This window comes from Mesoplodon bidens (assembly GCF_964165515.1).
Source record: "Mesoplodon bidens genome assembly, chromosome: 4".
In the NCBI taxonomy this organism is placed as follows: domain Eukaryota; kingdom Metazoa; phylum Chordata; class Mammalia; order Artiodactyla; family Ziphiidae; genus Mesoplodon; species Mesoplodon bidens.
In genome coordinates this window covers 149,177,598-149,200,663 of record NC_138160.1, presented here as the reverse complement: position 1 = coordinate 149,200,663, position 23,066 = coordinate 149,177,598, and the positions used below count along the sequence as shown (strand labels likewise).

Below are 23,066 nucleotides of genomic sequence, written 5' to 3'. Positions count from 1 at the left end.
GGCGGAGAGCCACCCCTCCCAACTCAGCTTGGCTGCCCCCTCCTCCAGGAAGCCTTCCGGGTCCCCGACCCTCCCACTGATGGTCCTGCTGTGTATCTCCTGGACCAGGTCAGGGTGGGTTCCTTGAGTGGCTGCGGGACGTGTGTGAGATGAGTGCTTCTTGGGCTGGATCCCCGGGATTGGGGGTGGGGTCTGCAGAGCCTGGCTCCTCTGCATTCCCAGGGGACCTCAGTGTGGAGATGGCCTGAGAGGCCCACACCTGGGCAGCACCAGTCCCTTGGACCTCCTCCCCATCCACACTCCCAGCCTCAGAGCCTCGGGGAGAAGTTCTGGCTGGTCAGGGCCCCTGCCTGGGGCCCTGAGAGGCTGCAGGAGGCCAGCAGGGTCACTGCACCCCGTGGAAGGACTGCGCGGTCCACACCAAGAGACAGGCATATCTCATTTATTCCCCACCCCCCCAAACTTCCAGGTAGTTCTACGAAGACATTAGATGTGAAGCCACACACAGGCTGTCCCTTAAACACAGAAATGAGCTTGAAACAATCAAGTGACCAGAAAAGATCGTGTCAGCCCAAAGATGGACTTATCTCCTTCAGTGCCACAGGGCATCCGGAGAAGAGAAGTTGTCGCAAAGAGGGAAGTTTGGACGGATCGGGGCGGAGGCTGGGCAAGGATGCCCTCATGTCCACCAGTGCCAGGAGGCACCTGATTCTGTGCCCTGCACCAGGCAGAGCCCCGACTCCACTTTCAAGGGGCGGGCCCTGGACCCACATTGGCTGCACCTATGCAAGGAGGACGGGAGAAAAACAAGGCAAACCCAGCCCCGAATGAGGTGTATAGAGCTGTTTCTCGTAGTGCAGAAGGCACGGAGAGGCGCGGGGTGCAGTGCCATGGGGGTCACAGATGTTCCGGGGTCAGGGGCGTGCCCAGCCTGCATCCTCACCACCTTTGGCTCTGTGGCCCTCCCATGGCGGGCTGGGGGACGAGCCCAGCTCAGGCCCTGCAGACCTCTGGCCGCGGGGCCGTCTCCAGGCTGGGAGCTGGAGGGGTCAGAGTGTTTGGAGCAGACTGGGCTTGGGGACTGAAGACCCTGGCCTGGGCACACTCTCAGGCTTGGCCACCACCCCGGATCCTCCCGACCTGCCTTCCGGGGCCAGGCTTCCCGATGTGGGACCCCCAGTGGGCTTGCCCGTGAGATTTCAAATCCACGCACGGCTGGTGTGTCCTCACGAAGCCATTTAAAAACCCACACCCTTAGTAGGCCACAGGGTGAGTTTAAAGCTAGCAAGAAATGCCAGGGTTTAAAACTGTGCTGCACCTTCTCGCCCGGGTGAAGGCAAGCCTTGGGGCGCTGTGCCCCAACCCCCACAGCTGAAATCGCCAGATGAAGAGATTTTGCTAATGATTTAAGCACAAGTGTCTTTAAAGAAATCTATGGAACATTACTGCAAAGGAAAACAGGACTGCCCAGTGTCAGGGGTGAAGCAGCCATTCGGTGGGGCGTCAGGTCCCGTTGGGGAGGCGAGGCCGCTCACACGGGCCCCTCTCTGCCCCGCCAGCCCGCTTCCTCTGGCCAGCGCCCTCCTCGGCCTCGGCCTCGCTCGCCTCCCGTGGCCTCTTCCGGAAGCGTGCCCCAGGCCTGCTTTTGGGGGGCGGCAGAGGGTCGATGCCCAGGATCTTGTGGATCTGCCGGAACGCCAACATGCGCAGGGCGTGCTGGGGGCAAACGACCCATCAGGACCCTTCTGCCCGTGGCCTGCTGGCCCGCCTCTCATGGCCCCGTACGGACTCGGGGGCTTGCTGGGCATCCTCAACACCCTTCTAGCAACTGCAGAGCTCACATCACCCTTGGGCGTGAAGAACTGTACTGGGAGTTGCTTGCGCCAGCTGGTGGTGAGTACTGTGCCAGGAAGCCCCTCGGAATTTCAGCTCTTTCTCTCCTCGCTACAGGGACCTTAGATCCTGCCTCTCCGGGTTCGGCTCTAATCAAGGGCAATTTGACTCTTTCCACTGAAGGCCTTTCATAAATGTCAGGCCCAGTGCGATTTCTGTACTGCTGGGAGACTTGCTTATAAGTAAAAATTTGCAAACAAAAGGGAAGCCACAGACGGGGTCTCTGCTTTGGGGCCTGAAGCTGTTTAGGCCCAGCTGGAGGCCTTGGCTGGGTGTTTGCAGACCATAGGGCAGGGTAGGGGAGGACAGTACCGGCCAAGGAGGCCCCAAGTCTGCACCTCATCACGGGAGTAGCTTTGTTTCTGGGCCAGGCTGGCCCTGCCCCCGGAAGCAGTCCTGTCACCCACAAGCCACCTGTCTCTGTAAGGGAGGGGGTGGGAAGGGGAGTCCCAGACCATGTCCCGGGATGCAGTGCAGATGCGAATGGGGGCTGGGGCCTGGGCCGCCTGCAGCCAGGTCGAGCTGGCCCTAGTCGGGGAGCCCCGTGGGCTGGCCTCCTACCTGGGCACTGGCCGTGATGTCCTCCCGCTCCTGGAGGGTCATGGACCCAAGGGCGTCCACCTGGTCTCTCTCGCAGGGATCCTGGAGCCCCGGTCCATCTTTGATAGGGGAGGTGGCAGTGGTAGAGAAGGAGAGTGCACCCTTACGAAGGTGCCACTGCGGCTCTGCAGTGCTGGGGGGTCTGCACCTGGCTGCCTCGCGCCCACGGGCCACACCGGGCCTCTCCCCTGCCAGTCCTCCCTCCAGTCCCACACACGTTCAGCAGACCTCCTCACCGCCTGCATGTGTGTGTGTGCACACGTGGGCGAGCATGTAGTTACAGAAAAGGCTCACACCACGGGCTAGTGTATCATCCTCTTCTTCCACTTAAAACGCTATCGTCCCGTGTCACTGAAATGACTGGAAAACACCGTTTTGCATCTAACATGTCACGTGGGCCGCAAGCGTGCTCTCCTCCTTCTGCTACCGTGAAGGACATCGTGGTGAACATATCTGTGCACAGCCCATCATGGAATTCCTGTTGTTTCCTTCAGAAATGTCCCCCGGGCTGTCCCTGGCTCCCCCGAGAGGCTGGGTGTGCCATCAGAGGAGCGTGAGAGAAGGCACGGACCCCTCCCCTCCAGCCTCCACCCCGCCTCTCCTTCCTGCTGGTCCACACCTCCGCGCGGCTCCCTTGAGTGGTGACATGTGTGTGCACGTCTGTGTCCGCTGTCCTGCCTGTGATGGACGTGGTTCTCGAGTGTTCGTAAGAGGCTCCTCTGCGCTCCCCTGTCCCCCCCCACCGCCATGGCCCTTGGTCTCTGCCACGTGCTCCAGGGTCTGGGCTCCCGGCCCCCGGGGACTGACCTGTCAGGAGCATCCCCGAGGCCACGCACTCCAGGACCCGTCTCACGGCGCCCCCGGGGCTCAGGGGCCCCTTCGTGCTGCTCAGAGCCTTCTCCACCAGCAGCTCCATGGCCTGGGCCAGGTGGGGACAGAGAAGGAGACCCGGGCCTTTGAGGACGGCACGGCTGTGCGGCCTCGGCCAGGTCTCCAGGGGACCGGGGCCGTGAGGCTCCCCTCCCAGCTCTTCCCCTCACGCCCACCCACCCCTGAACTTCTACAAGGAGGGGGTCACCGGGGCCTTGCCACCCTGGTGTGGCCTTGGGCGGGTTTCTCTCAGTTCTCTAGGGAACTCTCTCGCCTAGTTTCGACATCAGCAAAATCCCATAGATGGTAACATTGCAAACCAGTGTCATGAGGGTTAAAAGAAACTCATTCTCCATGGCCCGGGGTTCAGACAGCAAGGGCCATGAGGGTCACAAGGACTTGGGGACTCGCGCAGGCTTGTCCCCACCTCCAAGGAGCCACCTGCCCGGGTCCCAGGGCAGGGCCGGAGCTGTGACCATCATGGGGGTTGCATCTACACTTACAGGGAAACGGGCTCCGAGGAATGTGGGGCCCTCCCAGCGTCTGAGTGAACCCCTCTCGTCACTCAGCACGGGGCCACCCACTGTGCCATCCACCAGGAGTGGACGTCTCCCCGGCCCACGGGCAGGAAGCCGAGGTCCGGGTGGGCACCAGAGCCCTCATGAGCAAGGCCAAGGGTAGCCTGGGCTCAGGTGGGAAGGGTCCAAGAACCCGCCTTTGGGCATGGGAGCCGATGAACTGGCAGCAGAAGGCTGCACGTAAGATGCACGCGTCCCTCCAAGGTCAGGGCACTCGGCCGCCTTCCCAAGGATAATGTCCAAGGTGAAAGGCTTAAAAACCTACACATCTGCGCTCGCTGGGGGATCAGTGGGTGTGTGACGGGAGAGGGACACTCAGAGACAGACCTGCTGAGGGGCGCACAGACGAGATGAGATCCTGAAAGATGGGGCAGGGGGGCCCACGGAGGGCAGGAGCTGGGGGTCTCACAACACGGCAGCTTGGGGATTTGGGGGACAGGGGGCCTTCGCATCCTCTCCCCCCAGAAGGGCTCAGGGCCTGCTGACTGGGGGTGTCAGGGCCGCAGGGGACCTCCCCTTCAGAGGAGGTGGGTCTGCACCAGGCTGCCTGCCCTCACGGGGGCCTCTGCACTGACACCTGCAGGTCTAGGCAAACACTCCACCTCTTGCTGGGGCGCCCTTGTATTTGCATGCTTCCTGATTCTGCCTGCAAGGCTGTGGGTTCCAGATAATGCAGTCAAATGAGACTGTGTCTGTAGCAAGCCTCACCCTGGGGCCAAGGGACCCTGATATGCCCCTCCGCGATCCACCTCTCTTGGCGCTCGGACAGACACCAGCCCTTTGTTGGAAAGCTGAGCGCTGAACCAGGAAATGAGGCTCGGCCTCCCAGGGCTGTGACCTGTCAGGGGTTGGGGGCTTCCTAAAGCAGGGCCAGCCCCTGGCACTGCCTTACCCAGTCCGGCAGGGCCCCCCAGGTGGGCACGCGCTGGCAGAGGTCCCGAAGGACCCTAATGACGATCACACAGGGCTGCAGGCCGCTGGCTCTCGCCTTCGGGGAAAGAAGCACATGGTTAGCGATGTGCACGGGGCCGAGGGAACAAGGGCTGATCCAGGGGCAGCGAGCCCAGCCGGGGGTCCTGTCCTGGCAGTGGAGGCAGTGAGGGACTCTGGGAGGCATGGGCTGGCCGGCCTCACAGCTGGTGACCGGAAGCAGACTCCACTCCCAAATGGCCCAGGGCTGAGCCCTAGTGCCGGCCGTCGCGGCCCCCCACCCCCAGAGTGGTGGTCACTCCTTTCAAGTTCCCGACCCAATCAGCCAGGATGCAACCTCCATCAGGTTAGCGCTGGGCTGGGCGTGGACACGTGGGCCGAGCAGCCGGCCAAGGAGCCGCCCCACCCACGTCTGTCCCTCATTTGTACTGGAAGCCCGCTCTGGGCCCGACCCCTGACCTGGAACCACTTGGCGTGGCGGAGGGCAGCCAACAATTGGAGGCACTTCTCTGAGCTCAGGACATCTCCAGGGTCAGGTGGAGGCGCCACTGTTCCTTCTAGAAGAGAAGGGCACATGGGCCAGGCGCTCCTCTCCCTGCTCCCGCTGCCCGGGCCACATGGCCGGGCCCGCAGGTCCCTAGGCCTCTTTGCATTTATCCAGAAGATACATGGTTCCGCTCGCTGGCCCTTTCTCCGGGACGCTGCAAGGACCACAGACATCCTCTCCACGAAGATCCCATCCCCTCCAGGTTCTGCGCTCTCACGAGGAGAGAGCTCCACGCTTGTCACCCGGCGCTGACTCCCTTGGTTAGCAAATCACAGTTCAGATGGAAAACTATGAATGAAGCTGGATTGCCAGAAACTTCCGCATGCATAATTAAGAGGGAGACAGCGGGTCAGTTTTGAGCACACGCCATCACGGGTGACCCGGGCCCCGTGTCTGGGGGAAATTCCAGCCTGTTTTTGATTCCTTCTTCTTCTTGCTTCAGGAAAATTCTTCTCCCCTTATTCTGCGAGGTCCTGGTGTTTTAGGTCACAGGAGGGAGCAGAGGTTTCTCTTTCGCCCATAAACCCCCCAACCCCCAGGCCTGGGTCTGCTCCTCTGGGGCTGAGAGCAAGCAACAGAGGAAGCTGAAAGCTCCCCTCCCAGCAGCAACCAGCAGGGCGGGGACATCGCAGCTCTTGGGGGCCCGGGGCTCCCTCGGAGGGGTCTCCGGTTCTCTAGCCCCCTCCAGTCCACCTCTTTCCGTGGCCTTGGACCTTGAACCCTTTCCGACATTCCCAATCCCCCCCTTGGAGCAAGCCCTAGCAGGGCTTCCACCTGGAACTGAAGGGCATCACTTTTTCTTCCCACTGTATTTATTTTCAGATGACACTCTCTTTATGACAACTGGTAATGGTTTTCCACTTACGGTTCAAAGGCTTTCCTCTTTAAAAATTTAAGAGTCGAAAAGGAATTGATTCAGAGGAAAGCATCAGTGGTTCGTGGCCCGCAGACCTGACAACAATCATGAAGGGTCCAAGAAAGACTGGAGTTTGGGAAACAGTCTCCAGGGCTGTTCCAGGAGGTTTCACGGCTGGATGAGACTCAGGTGCATCCCCATCGGCTTGGCCTGCATCCTCCCTGTTGGTTGCCCTCTGGCCTCACCCCGCACCCCCTCCCACTGGCTCAGGCAATGGGCATCTGTCTCAGGTCCCCGGGCCCCTGCCTTGCTGGGGGATGGGGCACAGCTGGTCTCCTCTGGGCGGGGAGCAGGTCCCCGCACAGCCAGGAGGGATGGGAGGAAGTGATCCCGGCACACATGCCCCACAGCTGGGTACTGAGCCACTTGACACTCCGCCCCAGCTCTCTCCCTCCCTTCCTCTGCAGCCCCAAGGCCCAGCTCTTATCTCACCAGGGCATCCGGGCTAAGGGAAGTGCCGGAAACTGGCCGTGGCAACCCCCCCACCTTCCGCCCAGAGCAGAGGCGGACGCTGCCCTAGGCCACCGGGTGTGTGGAGAGGAGGGCTGGACGGAAGGGCCCTGACGCACCTCGGTCTGCAGAGGGGTCCTCCCGCATCAGGGGCGAGGTGATGGACACAGTGACCTGTATCCTGGGCTCCTCGCAGGAGGAGATGATGATGTCTGTTTCAGGGTCGGAGGAGACCTCGTACTTGTCCTCTGTCACCATCTACGAGGTGCAAATACAACACAACGCCTCATTACTCCACCTGAGAGGCAGGACGCGGTTGGGTACCAGGCCCCATGCCGGGTGTTCTGGAACCTCCTAGGGACAGAGACACAGCCCCAGCCTCCAGAAGTGCACACGTAGAAATGCATATAGACAGCAGACCTAGCATCAAGGTGCCTTCATATGTAAAAACACCCAAAGCTCAATAACAACAAGATCAGCAACCCAACAGCAAAACCGGCAAGTGGGGACTTCCCTGGTGGTCCAGTGGTAAAGAATCTGCCTTCCAGGGCAGGGGACTCGGGTTCAATCTCTGGTCGGGGAGCTAAGATCTCACATGCCGCGTGCCAGAACTACTGAGCTTGCGCCCCTCAACTGGAAAGCCCATGTGCCCTGGAGCCTGCCTGCCACAACTAGTGAAGAGAAAACCCACATGCCACAACTAGAGAGAAGCCCACGTGCCGCAACAAAGATCCCGTGCCTCAGTGAAGATCCCGTGTGCCGCAACTAAGACCCGACGCAGCCACAAAAAAATAAACAATACAAATAAATAAAGAAAGAAATAATAAATCTTAAAAAAAAACTGGCAAGTGATAGATAGTTTGCAGAAAGAGAAACCAAAGTGACCCTTTCTACATAATGACAAAAAAAGACTCCCATGGCAAGGGAGAATCACGTTAAAACTAGAATGGGGTGCCATCGTCAGCTGTAGGAAGGACAAAACTCAGAGTCCGAGGAGGCGCTGGGCTGGCAAATCCATGCGTCTCTAAACTGCTGGTGGAGGCTGACCTGGCCACACTCAGCAGAAGCCTCCAGGCTCATGCCTTGGACCCCGCGACTCTGCCCCAGGACGCGCTCCCACGTGTGTGGAGCAGTGTGTGTACAAGGTTCTTCATCTGCTGCAGCCTCACTGGTAACACAGAACACTGGACACAACCTAAATGTCCAACTACATGGAAGGACCCAGCTAGTTATGGACAAGTGGCAACAGGATACTCTTCGGCCACAAAAAAGAATGACGCTCCCTAAGAAAGAATATGGAATGTGACCCAAGAGATGCTATTCAGTGAAAAATGCAAAATCCTTCAGCTGGTCCAGCAGGCTACTGTTTGGGTAATGAGGGCAGAACGATGGTTTCTCAGGACACTGGACAGGGGCAGCCTCCAGGCAAGACCTGAGGCCCCTCGGCTCTGGTACCCACCCCACGGCTGCCCAGGGTTCAGCCCTGCCCCAGCACACGCATCTTTAGGACCCAGCCTGTGCCGGCTGCATCACTGGGGGATACCCTGAGGGTCAGCCCCCCTGCAAGCAGAGCCGCCAGACAAGCCCCGCCCTCTCAGCGGATCTCTCTCCCCTCCATTTGCACCCTCTCCGGCTTGTCACTCTCAGGGGCTCAGGAAGAAGGGACCCCTTGTGCACAATCATCAGAACTCCGACTGCCATCCCCGATTACCAGCCTCCCGGGGAGACTGCACAACGAAGGTGGGTTTGGTGCAGTGAACTGGTGCCTGCATAGAAAAGCTTTACTGTGTCCCTCATCTTGCTCTGGGGTCCCCCGAGACACTCGGCCAGGTAACGGCTAGGAGGGTCTGTCTACACAGCTGGGAGTGGGGGTCACTGCCAGCTCTCCTGTGGCCTTAGCCATCTTCCCCATGGCCTCATCCATCTTCATGGGGCTTAGGGCTTTGTCTTAGCCCCTGGGCTGCAAGGTTCCAGAGAACAGGGCTTGCACCTGAGCCGTCTTTGCAACCCCAACGGTATTGAGCAGAAAACTGCCAGGTCATGGGTGTTCAGGAAACGAGTGATTAAATTGGTGAAGTCGGAGCATGTCACTCCCCTGCTTAAAACCCTCCAGTCTCCCCATTTCCCTGAGGAGGCAATCTTACCTCCCCACATGGCCTTCAGGCCTAGCTTGATCTAGGCCCTTGTCCATTTGGGCACGCATCTCCCTGGGCCTCCTGCCTCTTCGCCTCTGCAGGTGCAGGTCCTTCTATGTGGAATACTGCCCACCCCCCCATCTTTCAAGGCCTCTCCTCATCTCTCAGCTCTCACCTCACCTGTTCCATCTTCTGTCAGGACACACACCTCCCACGGTCCTGTCTGAAGTGGCCCCCACTCTCCCCAGGTGCTCGCTACTTGACATCAGGTTTTAATTTCTCTACAGAAGATAAACTGGAAGTTAGCTTGCTCTGTGTTTGTTTATTGCGTCTCCTGACCAGACTGGGAGCCCCAGAGGCGAGCCTGGGTCTGCCCGGCCCCCAGTGCTTGCTACACGAGTCGGAGGAACGATGCTGAATTCTCTCGGAAAGGGCAGCAGACACATCAGGAAGAAGAAACCGCCCTGGGAACTGAGTATTTTAATGCAAGATGATCAATTTAAATCATGACGTGATTTCACTCTTCTCCCAGTTACCATCTTGCTTGAGAAAAGCTCTATGACAGGGACTTCCCTGGTGGCGCAGTGGTTAAGAATCTGCCTGCCAGTGCAGGGGACACGGGTTCAAGCCCTGGTCCGGGAAGATCCCACATGCCGCGGAGCAACTAAGCCCGTGCGCCACAACTACTGAACCCGCGTGCCACAACTACTGAAGCCCATGTGCCTAGAGCCCGTGCTCCGCAACAAGAGAAGCCACCGCAACGAGAAGCCCGCGCACCACAACAAAGAGTAGCCCCCGCTCGCCGCAACTAGAGAAAGCCCGCGCGCAGCAACGAAGACCCAACTTGGCCAAAAATAAATAAATAGATTTATTAAAAAAAAAAAAAAAAAAAGCCTCTATGACAACAACAGGAACTGCTCCGGAGGAGAAAGTCCGGCCTACCCCCAGCCTTGCGCCTCTCTAGTCTCATGAGCCCGAGTTTGTCCTGTGGATTTCATCCCATTTGTGCTCCCAGCCCTGCTGGCTGGGCTCTGCTGTGGATGTGACGGAAGTAACCATCCTCACTGGCCGGACGTTTAGACTGTTTCCAAGCTCTACCCTCAACCCCCTTTGTAAAGGAACCCTCAAGTTCCACCACTCTCTCCTTGCGCCTGTTTCTCAAAACAAACCGGTTTGTGTCCAAGCCGCGTAGAAGCCACGCGATGCGCGGCCGGGCGCCTCACCGGGAGCTGGAGGGGCAGCTGCTCCGTGACTCTGCGCAGCAGCGCGCGGCTGGGCTTCTGGGAGCAGAGCAGGATCAGCTGCACGGCCCTGTCTCCCCGCAGGAGGAGGCCCTTCGCCAGCAGGCCGACCCGCATCACGCCTTTCAGGATCCGAGCAGAGGGGCCTGGGCGGCTGCCGAGACAAACCCGCAAACGCGTGGGCAGAGGGTGGGGAGGAAGGATCCCCGCTCCTGCACACAGGGCCGCTTCCTCATCTGTAAAATGGGAGCACGGCCCTCCCCAGGGGCACCTGATCAAAGAGCCACGAGGAGACAGATCTGGGAGAAGCGCTTGGAACTGCCGCTAGGAAGTTGTGTTGCTCAGCAGGGCTGGCGGCCGTCACTGTTTCCTAATAAACTGCATTCTGGAAGAGGCCACCCGCGGCCACCCCCAGCGGCGCCCTGGTCCTCAGCCAGCAGGGTCCCCTCGTCGGTCCTTTCGGCTTCGTGCTGCTGAGCCGCCTCTGTGGCCGCTTCGCCCCCACCTGGACTCCCCCGAGGCCGCCGGCCAGGCACTCCCTGCCTCCCCCCGAGTCGTGTCCCCACCTGCACTGCACCGGCCTGGTCACTTTCTGCAGGTGACTCCCACCACCGTGTCCACCCGGCAGCCACCCTCCTAGTGCTGCCCCTCTGCAGGCTAGGGACACCTGAGCTTCCTCCCGGGGCCCGAGGCCCCCAGCCTGACCCCTGGGCCACCTCGCCACCGCCCTCTCCTTCCACTCCCTCCCCCACAAGGCTCATCCCACCCGGACCGCTGCCTGGGGTGCCCTCACATGGCGGCCCTCCCCACGGCTGTCACAACACAAATGTCCGCCCCTTGGCTCTCAAAGCTGCCACCTGATCCTGCCACTCCCTGGTCCCCATTTTGTTGCTTTCTTTGTGACACTTCTCAGGATACGAGATAACCTAATTCTGTAATGCATTTGTGTATTTCTCTGTGGTCTGTCTTGGGACCGCAAGTGCTGGAGCCTGGGATGGTCCGAGGGGACCTGGCCGCACCTGGGATGTCTATGGGACCAGGACCAGATCCTTCAGGGGAAGACAAGGCAGAGAGGCAGGGAACCTGCAGATAAAGACACTGACAGGTTGTCAATCAATATGGACCCTGATTCAACACCAACTGCAAAACAAAAAAAAACCCTAAACAAAAAACTGAAAATTTCAGCACTGACTGGATATTTGATGGGGTTGAAGAATTATTGTTCATTTTTTTCAAGTATGATAATGGTGTTCTGGTTTTGTTAAATGAAAAAGAGTCTTGTTTAGAGACACCTACTCCACCCTCAGGCTGATGCCTGATATCGTGTCTGATAGGGTTTCCTTTAACCGCAGTGGGTCTGTCGAGGAGGGGGGTGGGTAGAGAGCAAGTGAGTCATCCCTGGTTTAGGGATGGTCACTTGGGCCTTGTCACCTTTTCTGTGTGTTACAGAATTTCCATAATAAAATAGAAAAAACAAAACAAACACTAACACACTCTTTGCAATAGTTAAGTAAATAATGGAACATCCATGACTTCTCCTGCAGTCCAGTGGTTAAGACTTTGCACTTCCACTGCAGGGGGCGCCGGTTCAATCTCTGGTCAGGGAACTAAGATCCCACATGCCCAGGGATACGGAGCCCACGCACCACAACTAGAGAGTCCTCGCGCCGCAACTAATGGACCTGCACACCACGACTACAGAGAAGCCCACGCACGGCAACAAAGAGCCCACATGCCGCAACCAAAGATCCCGTGTGCTGCAACCAAGACCCCGCATGCCACAACTAAGACCCAACGCAGCCATAAGTAAAAATAAATAAATAAATAAAATATTTTCAAACAACAACAACAAAAAACCCAAAACACGAGTACGGGGAGAAAACGGGAGCAAAACTGCAAAGCACTAAGTGAGGGGCCTTTTCCTTCAGAAGACATCAGGGTGGAGGTTAAGGGAGGGTCCCCCTTTCTGCCCGAGGGGCCGCGCCTGCTTCCCCTTCCAGGCGGTGAGGAAGGCCCACTGTCCCGGGAGGCAGCTGCGTTCACGCTGAGGGGCGAGTGCATTTCATTATGACACCTGGTGACCCACGAGTGGCTCTCATGTTCTTGTCGGGGAGCAAACACTGTGGCAGGAAGAAGCTACTGATTGGAATCAGCCAGACACAAAAGGACAGATGCCGCATGATTCCACTGGCGTGAAACGTCCAGAACAGGCCAAGCCGTGGAGACAGGGAATGGAAAGGTGGGTGCCAGGGGCGGGGGCAGCGAGCGGCCTGGGGAATTTCACGGGACAGATTTCTGTTTTGGATCATGAAAAAGTTCTGGAAATGGACAGCAGTGATGGTTGCACAACCTTGTGAATGTACTTAGTGCTGCCGTACTGTACACGTAAAAATGGTCACAATGGCAAATTTCATGTTATGAGTATTTTACCACCAAAAAGAACCCCCAAAAACCTTAAAAAAGTAAATGATGGCGTTCCCTGGCGGTCCAGTGGTTAGGACTCCACGCTCTCACTACTTAGGGCCCGGGTTCAATCCCTGGTCGGGGAACTAAGATCCCACAAGCTGTGTGGTGCGGCCAGAAAAGAAAAGTAAATGGAAAAGAAGCCACCCAGAGAGAAGGGACTTGGAAAAGCTAACTCCCTCTCAGATTCTTTAAACTGTGTAATGATTCACGACAAGGCATCGGGACTTTCCATCTTGCGACACTCCCGGCAGCTGGAAAGATGATTCATGCGGCACCTCCTGCTCCAGGAGAATCACACTTATGTCCGCATTATGGGTGAGGAAACAGAGGGGCTAATCCCCTGTGAACTACATTTCTACACGCGCCTTTGACAGGAAAAGTAACTTCTGGTGTTAGAACAACGGCTCTCGCCAGTTGGGACTACAACTCTCCATGAGCCTCGGGGCTCCGGCTCTGAGCCTCTCTTGGGGAGTTTTCTGGAAAGCCCTGGGCGTCCAAGGGCTCGAAGCCACCTGGCAGTGGAACCGCCTCTGTCACCCCAGGCCCCCGGACAGGAGGGCGATGCCCATTACCTGCACTCCCCGCCCTCTGGCTCTGGGCGCGTGGAATCCTCCTCAGCCATTGTGTCAGACACGAGCTTGAGGGCGCGCTCCGAGTGGGAGACGGCCTTCTGGACAGCCAGGAGCTCCTCCTCTGTGGGGTAGATGGCGGCGTGCTTGCACATGACGTGCCGGTCGTCGCTGGACTCTGGCCGCCTCATGGGCTTCGGGGAAAGGCACACGTGTCACGTCACGGGTGGGCTGAGAGGACCCGGTAGCCCGGGGGACGCGGGGGGCCCGGAGTCAGGCTGGCTTTGACAGGCAGTCGGTGGCCGGAGAGCCAGGCAGAGGAATGACAGGGTCCACAGGGGAGGTGGACCAGTGAGGACCCCAGGGCCCCGATGGCTGTGGGGAGCTTGGGCCGACTGGGGGTCCAGTGGGCTCCCTGGGCAACATTGTCGAATTTCCGAGCCAGAGGCCCCGAGGCAGCTGGTGACCCCCTCCATCAGCAGGGTGCAATCCACAGTTCCCATCCGACCCGGCCCGGGCCCTCGGATGGACAGACACCCAAAGCCTCCCGAGGGATGTGACCACTGGGGCCTCAGGAAGCTTTAAGGGATCGCTGTGGCTGGAGGTGAGGCCCTCAGCCCCCAGCCCGAGGCATTCGGACATCAAGATGAGACCACCACCCACCAGAGGCTTGGCTGCGGACAGCCCCGGCCTGCTCCTGAGGGGAGGTGCGTGCTGGTCGGGCGGTGAGCGTCCCGAGCGCGCCTCCTGCGCCTGTGGCTCCTCTTCCAGCCGCCTCTTGCACAAGCCGTAGCGCCTGCTGGGATGGCAGGGACAAGGAGCCGTGAGCGGCGGCGGGACCCCAGGCCGGTCACGCGGGAGAGCGTGGGGAGCCCCAGAAGCGGCTCCGCGTGCCGCCTGGTCCAGCCCGGGCTGAGCGCGGCTGGCGGGGGAGGGCCCGGAGGCCCCGCACCTCATCTCGTCATGCTGGCGCCGCAGCTCCCCCAGACGCTGCTTGCTCAGCTGCCGCTGCTTCCTCAGCCTCTCCTCCAGCAGCTTCCGAACTCTCGTGCTGGGCTTGTCCGCAAGCGGAAGATCGGGGTTCACTTTTTTCTGGGAAGATCGGGGACCTTCGTTCAGATGAGAATGCTGGGGGTGCCACCTCCTGCCAGGTTTATTTTTTATTTTTTTTATTGTTTGGCCACGCCCCACGGCATGCGGGATCTTAGTTCCCCAACCAGGGATCGAACCCGCGCCCCCTGCAGTGGAAGTGCCGAGTCTCACCCGCTGGACCGCCAGGGAAGTCCCTCCTGCCAGGTTTAGACAACAGTGAGTTTCAATCCCCAAAGAGTCAACACTCCTCGTCCCCAAAGGCCATGGCAGGAAAGGCAACCACAGCGGGGGACAAAACTACGACCGACTTGCAGAGCGGCAGACGTGACGTCCGCCACTGTGCAAGCCAACCGTCTGGGCATCTGACAAAGGAGCCCGAGGGAGAAGGCGCCGCAACACGGAGGAGCACCCGCGGTCAGTGGTCACGCGTGTTGACGGACGACTGAACGGAAATGCTTGTCCCGAGCAGAGTAACCCAGGGAAACTCCATTTGTATGGGATCCAGCTCTATATATTGTAAATAGCACTGCCAATTCGCTCACTGGGCTTTGTCCTTAGTACTTAATATCATCACTCAAAGAGTGTAGTGTTGTCTAAGGATTGGTTACTGGTGGAAACAACACAAGTGTGCTTCAGCGGGTGAAACACACACAACGTGTCCCTCCACACACGGGAGCATCTCTCAGCCAGGAAAAGGGGAGAAGCCCTGACACTCGCTACAACGTGGGTGGACCCTGAGAACGCGATGCTCAGTGAGAGAAGCCAGATGCAGAAGGACACGCAGTGTGTGATTCCATTGATGGGAAACGTCCAGAACAGGCAAGTCCACAGAGACGGAGAGTGGGTTCCTGGTTGTCAGGGGCTGGGGTAGGGGTAGGGGGTGGCTGCCAATGGGAACGGGGCTCCTGACGGACTGTTCTGGAACTAGATGGAGCTGCTGGTTGCACACTCTGTGAATGTAGTAAAAGCCACTTTACATGGGCGAGCTGAGTGGTGTGTGAATATCTCAACAAGGCTGCTGAAAAGAGAGGAAATATCCAGAAGCCATTGTTTGTCACGAGGAGAGTCACAGTGTGTGCTGTGCACAAGTGTACATGGGACCCGATAGTCAAGTGTGTCTAAACACACGTGTGCATGCGTGCCCCGGCAAACCTGTGACAAGGAGGCCTCGTGAAAGCAGCCGAGGGTCCCTCTGGCTGAGCCCAGGGTGCTGAAGGGCCCAGGGGCTCCGACTCATGGGGGCAAAAGGTGTGTTTTGAGGCGTGAGCCAAGATGTCAAGAGCACAGGCGCTCACCCCCAGCCAGGCCCACCAGACGCCCCCTGCAGGCACACCTTATACTGCAGCCGGTGCCGCCGCCCCCTCACGTGCATGTCCCGGGCATTGGGGTCATTGAAGCTGCACTCGCACAGCTTGCAGTGGAACCGGATCACTCTGCCCTCCTCGTTGCACACCTGAGACACAAGGCACGGCTGAGCGCTGCCCACGGCCCCCAAACGCCGGGTCTGGGCTCCAGCAGGGCACCTCCTTCCCCCAGGGCCGTCCAGGCCGGGTGCTGGTTTCCTGTCTGCCCAGCGGTTTACGCTTTCAGAGGAGTGGCTCTTCACCAGCGCGCCCTCCCAGGCCCGGGTCCCCTCTGCCATCACCGTCCCGTCCTCCCTTCCCCTGTCCCCCCATCCCGGGGCTGCCACCAGACTGGCAGGAAGCCTGCCTGGTGTGGCTATTTTGCAGGGGACAAAACAGAAGGTGCTGAGTTGGGTGAACAAAAGCATGAACACGAGCACGGAAGAAATGCCCACATGCACGGCCCGGGAGGCACCCGGGAGGCTGGGACTGTGGGCTCGTGGGGAGGGGCTCAGAACCTGAGCTCCACAAAGCCCTGGGCGTGCAGGTGGTGGTGTGGGGTACACACTGGTTCCTGTGCCCGAGGATCACGTGCCCGTGGGTTTCCAGGACACAGATTCCTCCTGCCACCTTCCTTGCCGCAGGAAGAGGGGCTGCCCGGTGGCAGGAAACGCCTCTGCCTGTCTTGGGCCTTCCTTCTAAGATCTGAAGCCCAGCACCCGGGCCTTCCAGTGAGATCCAAGGGATGCTGGCTCACTTGCTGGCGGAGGTCTTCCCGGGGCGGGTGTGCAAGTCTCAGGGGAGAACTGGGACAAGGCCTCGAGGCCTGGCCCCGCAAGGTCCTTCTCCACAGGAGCCCAGGGCGGAGCAGGGTGAGCTGATGGCCGGCCAGATGCCCAGCACTTACCTCCTCCACGTAGCCTGGGCCCACCGGCTGTGCGTCACAGCACGTTCCAGATGCTTCCGCAGAGCCTCCTTGGGCGGGCAGTTCTCCGGGCCGCTCTGATCTGGGGTGTGCTGGTTTCCCCTGGGGGGGTCTGCTGTCTGCCGCCGGCAGCGCAGAAGGCCCTGGAAGGAAGAACCGCGTGACTTATAATCTGCTCCAGCCAGCAACCAGGGTCGGCTTCTGGTCCGCCAGCATGAAGGGTACAACTCGATGCCACCGGGTCTCCCGCTGCCCCCCTCCCCCTTCCGTGACATCAGCCAGTGGGGTCCACAGTCCCGCGAGACCCCTTCCCACCAGCCTGGGTCACAACTGGGAGAGCGAGGCCCTCACGGCATTTGGTGCCAAGGTGGACGGGTCCACAGGGAGGCCCAGGTCGTAGGCCCCTCTCTGAGGACAACCGCCACTGCTGCACAAAGTCTGCAGCCCTTAGTTAACCAACAGTGGAATATCAAGCCGACCAGGGTTTACTGAGCCTCAGAAGGGAGACATTTCTTTGTCACCAAAACCGCTTTATATTTTGATCTTCAACATCACGTGATGGTTCAAATCTCGGGCCTGCTGAGGCTCAAAATAAAATAGACCCTGCCTCCCACACAAAGCTTGGTGGTGGAGAGCAGAGACTGGGTTGGAATCCCACCTCCACCGCTCACCGGGTGGTCCAGAGCCAAGTGCTTTTCCTCCCCTCCCCTTGGTTCTTCCATCTGTAAAGTGGGACTAATGACAAACCTAGAGCCGTGGAGGGTGAATCAGGCACGTGGAGTGAGTGCCTGACATGTAAGCCTATTTACCCTTGAAATGCATGTCTCTCGGCAGCCGTGACTGCCCAGGGGTCATAGCAGGTGAGGGTGACACACGCTCGAGGGAAGGCAGGGTTGGAGATGGGGCTGCGAGGAACCTGCCTGGATTTCCCGGGGCCCACCTCACTTATCAGAGTGCCCGGTGTGAAGGGGGCTGCTTCCAGCACGTGGAAGGTGGCAGCCCAGGGGATTCTCCAGGCCTAGGGCCGGCTTCCCGAGTGTGGCCAGCACGCAGCTCAGTCCCACGCTCCACGGGAAGAAATGGAAGCTGCACTGGTTCTGCCCACGCTTCCCCAGGGTGGGCCAAAGGCGGCAGAAGGCACCCCGCCGGCGGGGATCTGGGAGAGAATCACCCCCTTCATAGGTCCTGCCTCCCCAGAAGTGATGGCCGCACGCACGCCGTTGACCGGACCATCCCGTCTCTGAGGCGCGAGCTTGGGGAGGCAGGGCAGGGGCTGTGAAGCGCAGAAACACGTACCCACGTGCGAGGCCTTCGAGGCGGCTGGTCTCCTGGCTGGCGCTGGCCTGCTTGGGGCACACATGCTGGGGCTGGCAGGGGCCGTGGGGGGGCTCTCTGCGGTGAGGGGAGTGGAGGCCGGCTGGCTGGTGCTGGTGGCCTGGGCCGAATTCGCTGGCGCCAGGTCCATGCTGGGAATGGGCTTCCCCAATTTGGTGTGCAGCTTGAAGACCTGGAACAGACCCAGCCCCCTGTCAGGGCTGCTCAGGCCTGGCCAACCTTCCTCAGGGGTAGGAAGAGCACCTCACCGGGCATGGGGGAGCTGGCAGACTGTGGAAGTGAGGGCAGTGGTCCATCCCGTCCCCGGGGACCCTGCCCCTTCCCCTGCTCCCACTTAAATGCCTTGGGAAGGGCCTTCCTGAGCTGTCTCCTGCTTCTAGGCCCCCACTACTCCTGCATATGGGGGACCTATAATACTTTGACATCCCTGCTGGCTTACACAGACGCCCTTCCTCCAAACTCCACCACCTGTGCTGAGAAGCACGGCTGTTTTCTGCATGCCAAGCACCAGCCCAGTGCCAGCCCCAGGTAGAGACACAGTGTGTGTAGACCGCCTGCTAAGATGTACACATGTACATGTCCACAACACAGATCCATGTTCGGTATACGTGGGTGTACACGTCCATAGACACACCTCCACATTCTGCAGGAACTCATATACACATCCAGGGACACAGATCCACCTAGGATGCAGTCACCCACCCTGTCCTCGGCATGCCCCCCCCAACAAAGGCACTTACTTGCAAAAGTTCCTGTTGGAAAGGACTGTTCCACCACCCCCAGAGTCTGCACTGACGACCGTCTCAGACACCTTCTCTGGCTCTAAGTCTCTGACACTCACGGCTCAAACCTGCCCCCCACCCCGGGGCTGGCTGCAGGGCCTCCTGACCCCAGGATGAGTCCCAGCCTGCGAGCTGTGGCACCCGCAGCCCACCCCGCCTGGGCCCAGCTCTCCCGCCTGCACCCCTGCTACCACCAGGCCGGCTCATCCCCTTTTCCACGCCTCACTGTTCCTTCCTTGGTGGGTTTTGTGGGTTCACGCAGGCATTTGAGAGCCTGTCCCAGCTGGGCTGGGGAACGAGGCCCTTGATGAGCAGGGGGAGAAGACAGATCCTCAGGCAGGCGCTCAGGGCGGCCCAGCCTGCAGCGGGGGCTGGAAGGGGGCTGCCAAGGGCAGGGTGTGAGCAAAGGCCCAGGGGCAGGAGGGAGCATGGCAAGTGAGCTGGGGCAGCTGGAGGGGGTTCTGTGGACGGGGCAGAGAGAGGCAGCCACGAGACAGGGGCCTTCCACACCCTCTCGCTCTAAACCTCGTGGTGCAGCTCAAAGCAGGCGTCCAGCCAGGAATTCCCCCTCCTCCTGTCCTCAGCGCACACCTGAAAGGTGAGCATCACCTTGCAGGTTCATGATGCCATTTGGGGAAGGTTTGCTGATTTCCAAAAAGCACCTCTGGACCATAGAAAGAGGGCACAGGGAGAGGGGCCCTACCTTCTCTTGGGTGGAGGAGCACGTTAATTTTCTCATAAGATGACATACTACAGGCATTTTTAAGCCCACAGGAAAACATTGATATTAAAATAGTAATAAATATGACAAATGCTGATATTAATTTAGTATCAATGAAAACTTTGATATTAAAATATTAAACCTTACTACTTTAATTTGATTTTTAATAAATAAGGACCCCGAATGGAATATACCATTTGATCTCATCAACATACAAACTCTGGTTCATATATACATGCAGACACACCCAAGGCCAAGAACAGTCTCCTCTGGGGTCTGGGTATGAGCTGCCCTGCTCCATGCTTCTGTCCAGGGACAGATGTGACTTTTATAACTGGGAGAAGGGGGTTGGCTTCGGAGGAAGGAGGACGCGTGGGCCTGCAGGGAAAGCTACTTCTCGTGGGTGGCTGCCCACCCCCCCCATGTCATCGCATGCCCCTCTGGGTCCCAAGTGGGCTGGAGCCTGTGAGGGGCTCCTACCTTCTGGTGCTTGGACCCCCGGATGTGGGCGGCATAGGCCTCCGCCCCGGTGCAGGACACGGCACACAGGTCGCAGTGCAGCTGCGCCTGCACCCCTCGTGGGCTGCCGTTGGGCTGGATGCCCATATTCTGAGCCGCCTCTTTCTTTTTGTGCTTCTGTCCTTCCAGGTGCTCGCGGTAGGTCTGCCGGCAGAGAGCGAGGACAGCCTGAGGGGGGTGTGTGCCCACCTGGCACCGCGCCTTCCCCGTTGCCGCAGTTCACGGGAGGCCTGATGTCCCCACCCCTCTGTTCGTGGCCTCCTTTTAAAGCCCAGTCAACAGATAGAAGACTCAGAAGCTCGGACTGAAAGACATAAGGTTGCCTTCTCTTTTGTTTTTTCTAAAAATCAACGAGTTTCTTAAGCAAGCATCCTCAAAGGAGCACACATTTAGTTTCAGGGGCTGCTTGAAAGAATATTCTGGCTTTTCAGAATCTCAGAAGCCAAGCAAGGATGCGTGCTACCGGAATGATGCGGGACACACTTAACTGTTAGAACACTGCTCCCAAACCATGGGGTCCACCGGGGGGAGGTGGCCGCGAGGCACAGACCCACGCTTCCCGCACCGCGTGCCCGAGATGTCTGACAGCATCTGGCACATGACTGAGCTCTCACGGGGCAGCGTGACTTGTCTCTGGGAAGCCTTAAGACGAGGCAAAGTGGGGCTGCTAACCCAATGCCCTCTAACCACGCCAAGAGTCAACATTCCGCAGAACAGAAATGCCTCTGGAAAATACCAAAGGCACTGGTGACGTCGGCTGGCTCTGGGGGCAGGGACAGGAGTGGGAAGGGTGCTCTCGGAATGTAGATATCTGTGGGGTTTTTTTTTTTGGCTGTGCCTCGTGGCATGTGGGATCTTAGTTCCCTGACCAGGGACTGAACCCACGCCCCCTGCAGTGGAAGTGCAGAGTCTTAACCACTGGACCTCCAGGGAAGTCCCAGGAATCTGTTTTTTTACCTAAGCCACAGAACACACACACACACACACACACACACACACACACACAGGCACGCACACGGACATGACGTAAAAGCCTGTGGGACGGAGACAAGCCTGGAAGGATATACACCAAGTGCCAACAGTAAACTACTTCAGAACACGCTTCGCAGAGTCTGAGCCTGTAGAAAGAACAAATGTTCGCAGTTTATGCCATCCCCGTGCCTGACTCTCCATCACAGACACAGACCAGATGTGGAATGAGAAAAAACCCAGAGGAGCATTAGAAGGAGGCCTGCCTGGTGCCCCGCGGCTCCTGAAGCCCACAGCTGCCCTGGCGGCCCCTCGCTCGGCCGGGACAGAGACCGCACCGCCAACTGTGCCATCCTGGACTCAGAGACAGGTGCCCGGAAGAGAGGCAGAAGTGCTGCCCCCGCTGCAGGGAGGCCACGCCGACCAAGTCCTTCTGACGCAGATGGAGGCCATGCGTGGCTGCTTCCACGTTAACCGTGTGTCAAGCGGCGCTGGGTGGGCGCGGGAGGGGCGAGCAGGAAAGGGCAGCACGGGGACTCTGCAGAAGCACCCGGCATCTCGGCGGTGGAGGCGGATGCGCGAGCCTGGGCAGGTGATGAGCTCGCACGGAGCAGACCGCACGCATGCACACGCACGTGCACACAGGCACACGCAGGTGCAAGTGAGACCGGTAAAACCTGGGACCTCTGACTCAGTGGACAGGTTCAAGGCTAACATGCCAGCTGTGATAGTGACTGTAGTTTGGCAAAACGTCAGCACTTGGGGCGCTGGGTGAGGGCACGTGGGCCTCTCCGTGGTGTTTCTTACAACCACCTGTGAAACCACCACTACCTCAATGAAAAGTCCAAAGAACAAGCGCTGTTAACATTAACAAAAAGCTGGGAACAACTGGAGCTGACATGTCTGCGTGCCAGATGCTATGCCGAGTGGTGACACGCTTGGGGAAACCCGGTCCCATGGGGAGACGAGGCTCAGAGAGGCCTCGACACCCACTCGGGTGATGCTCATGTGCCCACGCTCCGTCACACCCCACGGCCATGGGGAGCGTCACACCCTTGCTCAACGTGATGCCGCGAAGAGTCTAGAATCACAGGAGCAGACCTTGTATTGGACTGGTGAGAGGAGCCAAGAATCCTCACGACGCAGCCCTGAGTGCGGGCCGCCCGGCCCTCGTCCCTCTGCCAGGGAAGTCTGGGCTGAATGAGGGGTTCTGGGCTCCTCCCACACCTCTAGAGTCTGCAGTTTGGAGTCTCTGCACACCTCCACGGTGCCAGCTTTCTCTCAGAGTACTAAGAACAAGACAAAATCCACACGGGGTGTTTTGTGAGGACCAGCCCTAGCGTCTGATGATCTCTGCAGGGAGCGAGGTGGGTCACCTGCGAGCGTGGTTGGGGAGGTCCTTTGCTTAGACAGCAGTGCACTCGCCCGCACACGCACACGAACGTGCTGCTTTTACCCGCCTGTGGCCCTGCCTACATGGCCCTGCAGCAAAGGTGCACTGTGACCAGCTGCGCCTACCGGCCCTCGTGTCCAGGAGGGTGCACTGAGGGCCTCCCTGCTGCAGGTGGCCTCAGGGTGCAAGACCACGCTTCTGCGGCCAACAACCAGCGCTGGGCCTGCTCTCGTGTCTTTCACAAGAACACCAGGCAGTTTTAAGGTTATGCTGATGCGCACTTGGCATTGCAAATTAATAACAGATCTCTTTTGAGCAGGCAATGACCCTGACCTCTGGCCGGTCGTAGGGGGCAAGGGAGGGCTCTCCCACCCATGGGGGCAGGAAGGTCCGGGGCCTGCCCAGCGTGGGGCGAGGGCGGCTGACCTGGGGACCAGCACAGCTGATCTTGCAGATGTCACAATAGTGAAGCGGGAGCTGCTTGGGGCCACCCCTGGGTTTCGGCAGCTTGGTGGCAACTGGTAGCTTCTTGGCGAAGCTGTCGGTGCAACGGGCACTGGGATTGCTTCCCGAGCCGCCCCACAGGGACGAGTCCACGGGCTTTGGGAGTGGGGGCGGCCGCATCTGTGGGAGGAGCAGCGGGGGATAGTAAGGACTGACCGCTGAGTACAGGGATGTGTCATAGCCCGAGTAGCTTGGTCCTAAGAAGCGGAGAGAAAAATGAGAGGGGGAGATGGGTTGGTTTTGAGGAAAGGACCACATTTATTTTGGCAGCAAATAAAAGGAACAGCC

The 23,066-nt window shown here is 59.1% G+C and overlaps 1 protein-coding gene across 1 annotated transcript in view; it reads right to left on the bottom strand.

Moving 5' to 3' along the window:
- Nucleotides 1–1,503: 1,503 nt before the first annotated feature.
- ZFR2 (zinc finger RNA binding protein 2) overlaps nt 1,504–23,066 on the bottom strand; it is a gene marked incomplete at both ends in the record, with an annotated part of 42,211 nt that continues 20,648 nt past the window's right edge. Inside the window, 15 exons of the mRNA XM_081232965.1 lie at nt 1,504–1,716; nt 2,455–2,552; nt 3,301–3,412; nt 4,834–4,929; nt 5,331–5,428; nt 6,904–7,042; nt 10,143–10,314; nt 13,199–13,389; nt 13,859–13,994; nt 14,148–14,287; nt 15,621–15,740; nt 16,538–16,698; nt 17,852–18,062; nt 19,874–20,056; nt 22,701–22,975. Of these exons, the coding sequence (XP_081089091.1) occupies nt 1,504–1,716; nt 2,455–2,552; nt 3,301–3,412; nt 4,834–4,929; nt 5,331–5,428; nt 6,904–7,042; nt 10,143–10,314; nt 13,199–13,389; nt 13,859–13,994; nt 14,148–14,287; nt 15,621–15,740; nt 16,538–16,698; nt 17,852–18,062; nt 19,874–20,056; nt 22,701–22,975 (2,345 nt within the window). The remainder of the gene's footprint in view (nt 1,717–2,454; nt 2,553–3,300; nt 3,413–4,833; nt 4,930–5,330; nt 5,429–6,903; nt 7,043–10,142; nt 10,315–13,198; nt 13,390–13,858; nt 13,995–14,147; nt 14,288–15,620; nt 15,741–16,537; nt 16,699–17,851; nt 18,063–19,873; nt 20,057–22,700; nt 22,976–23,066) is intronic.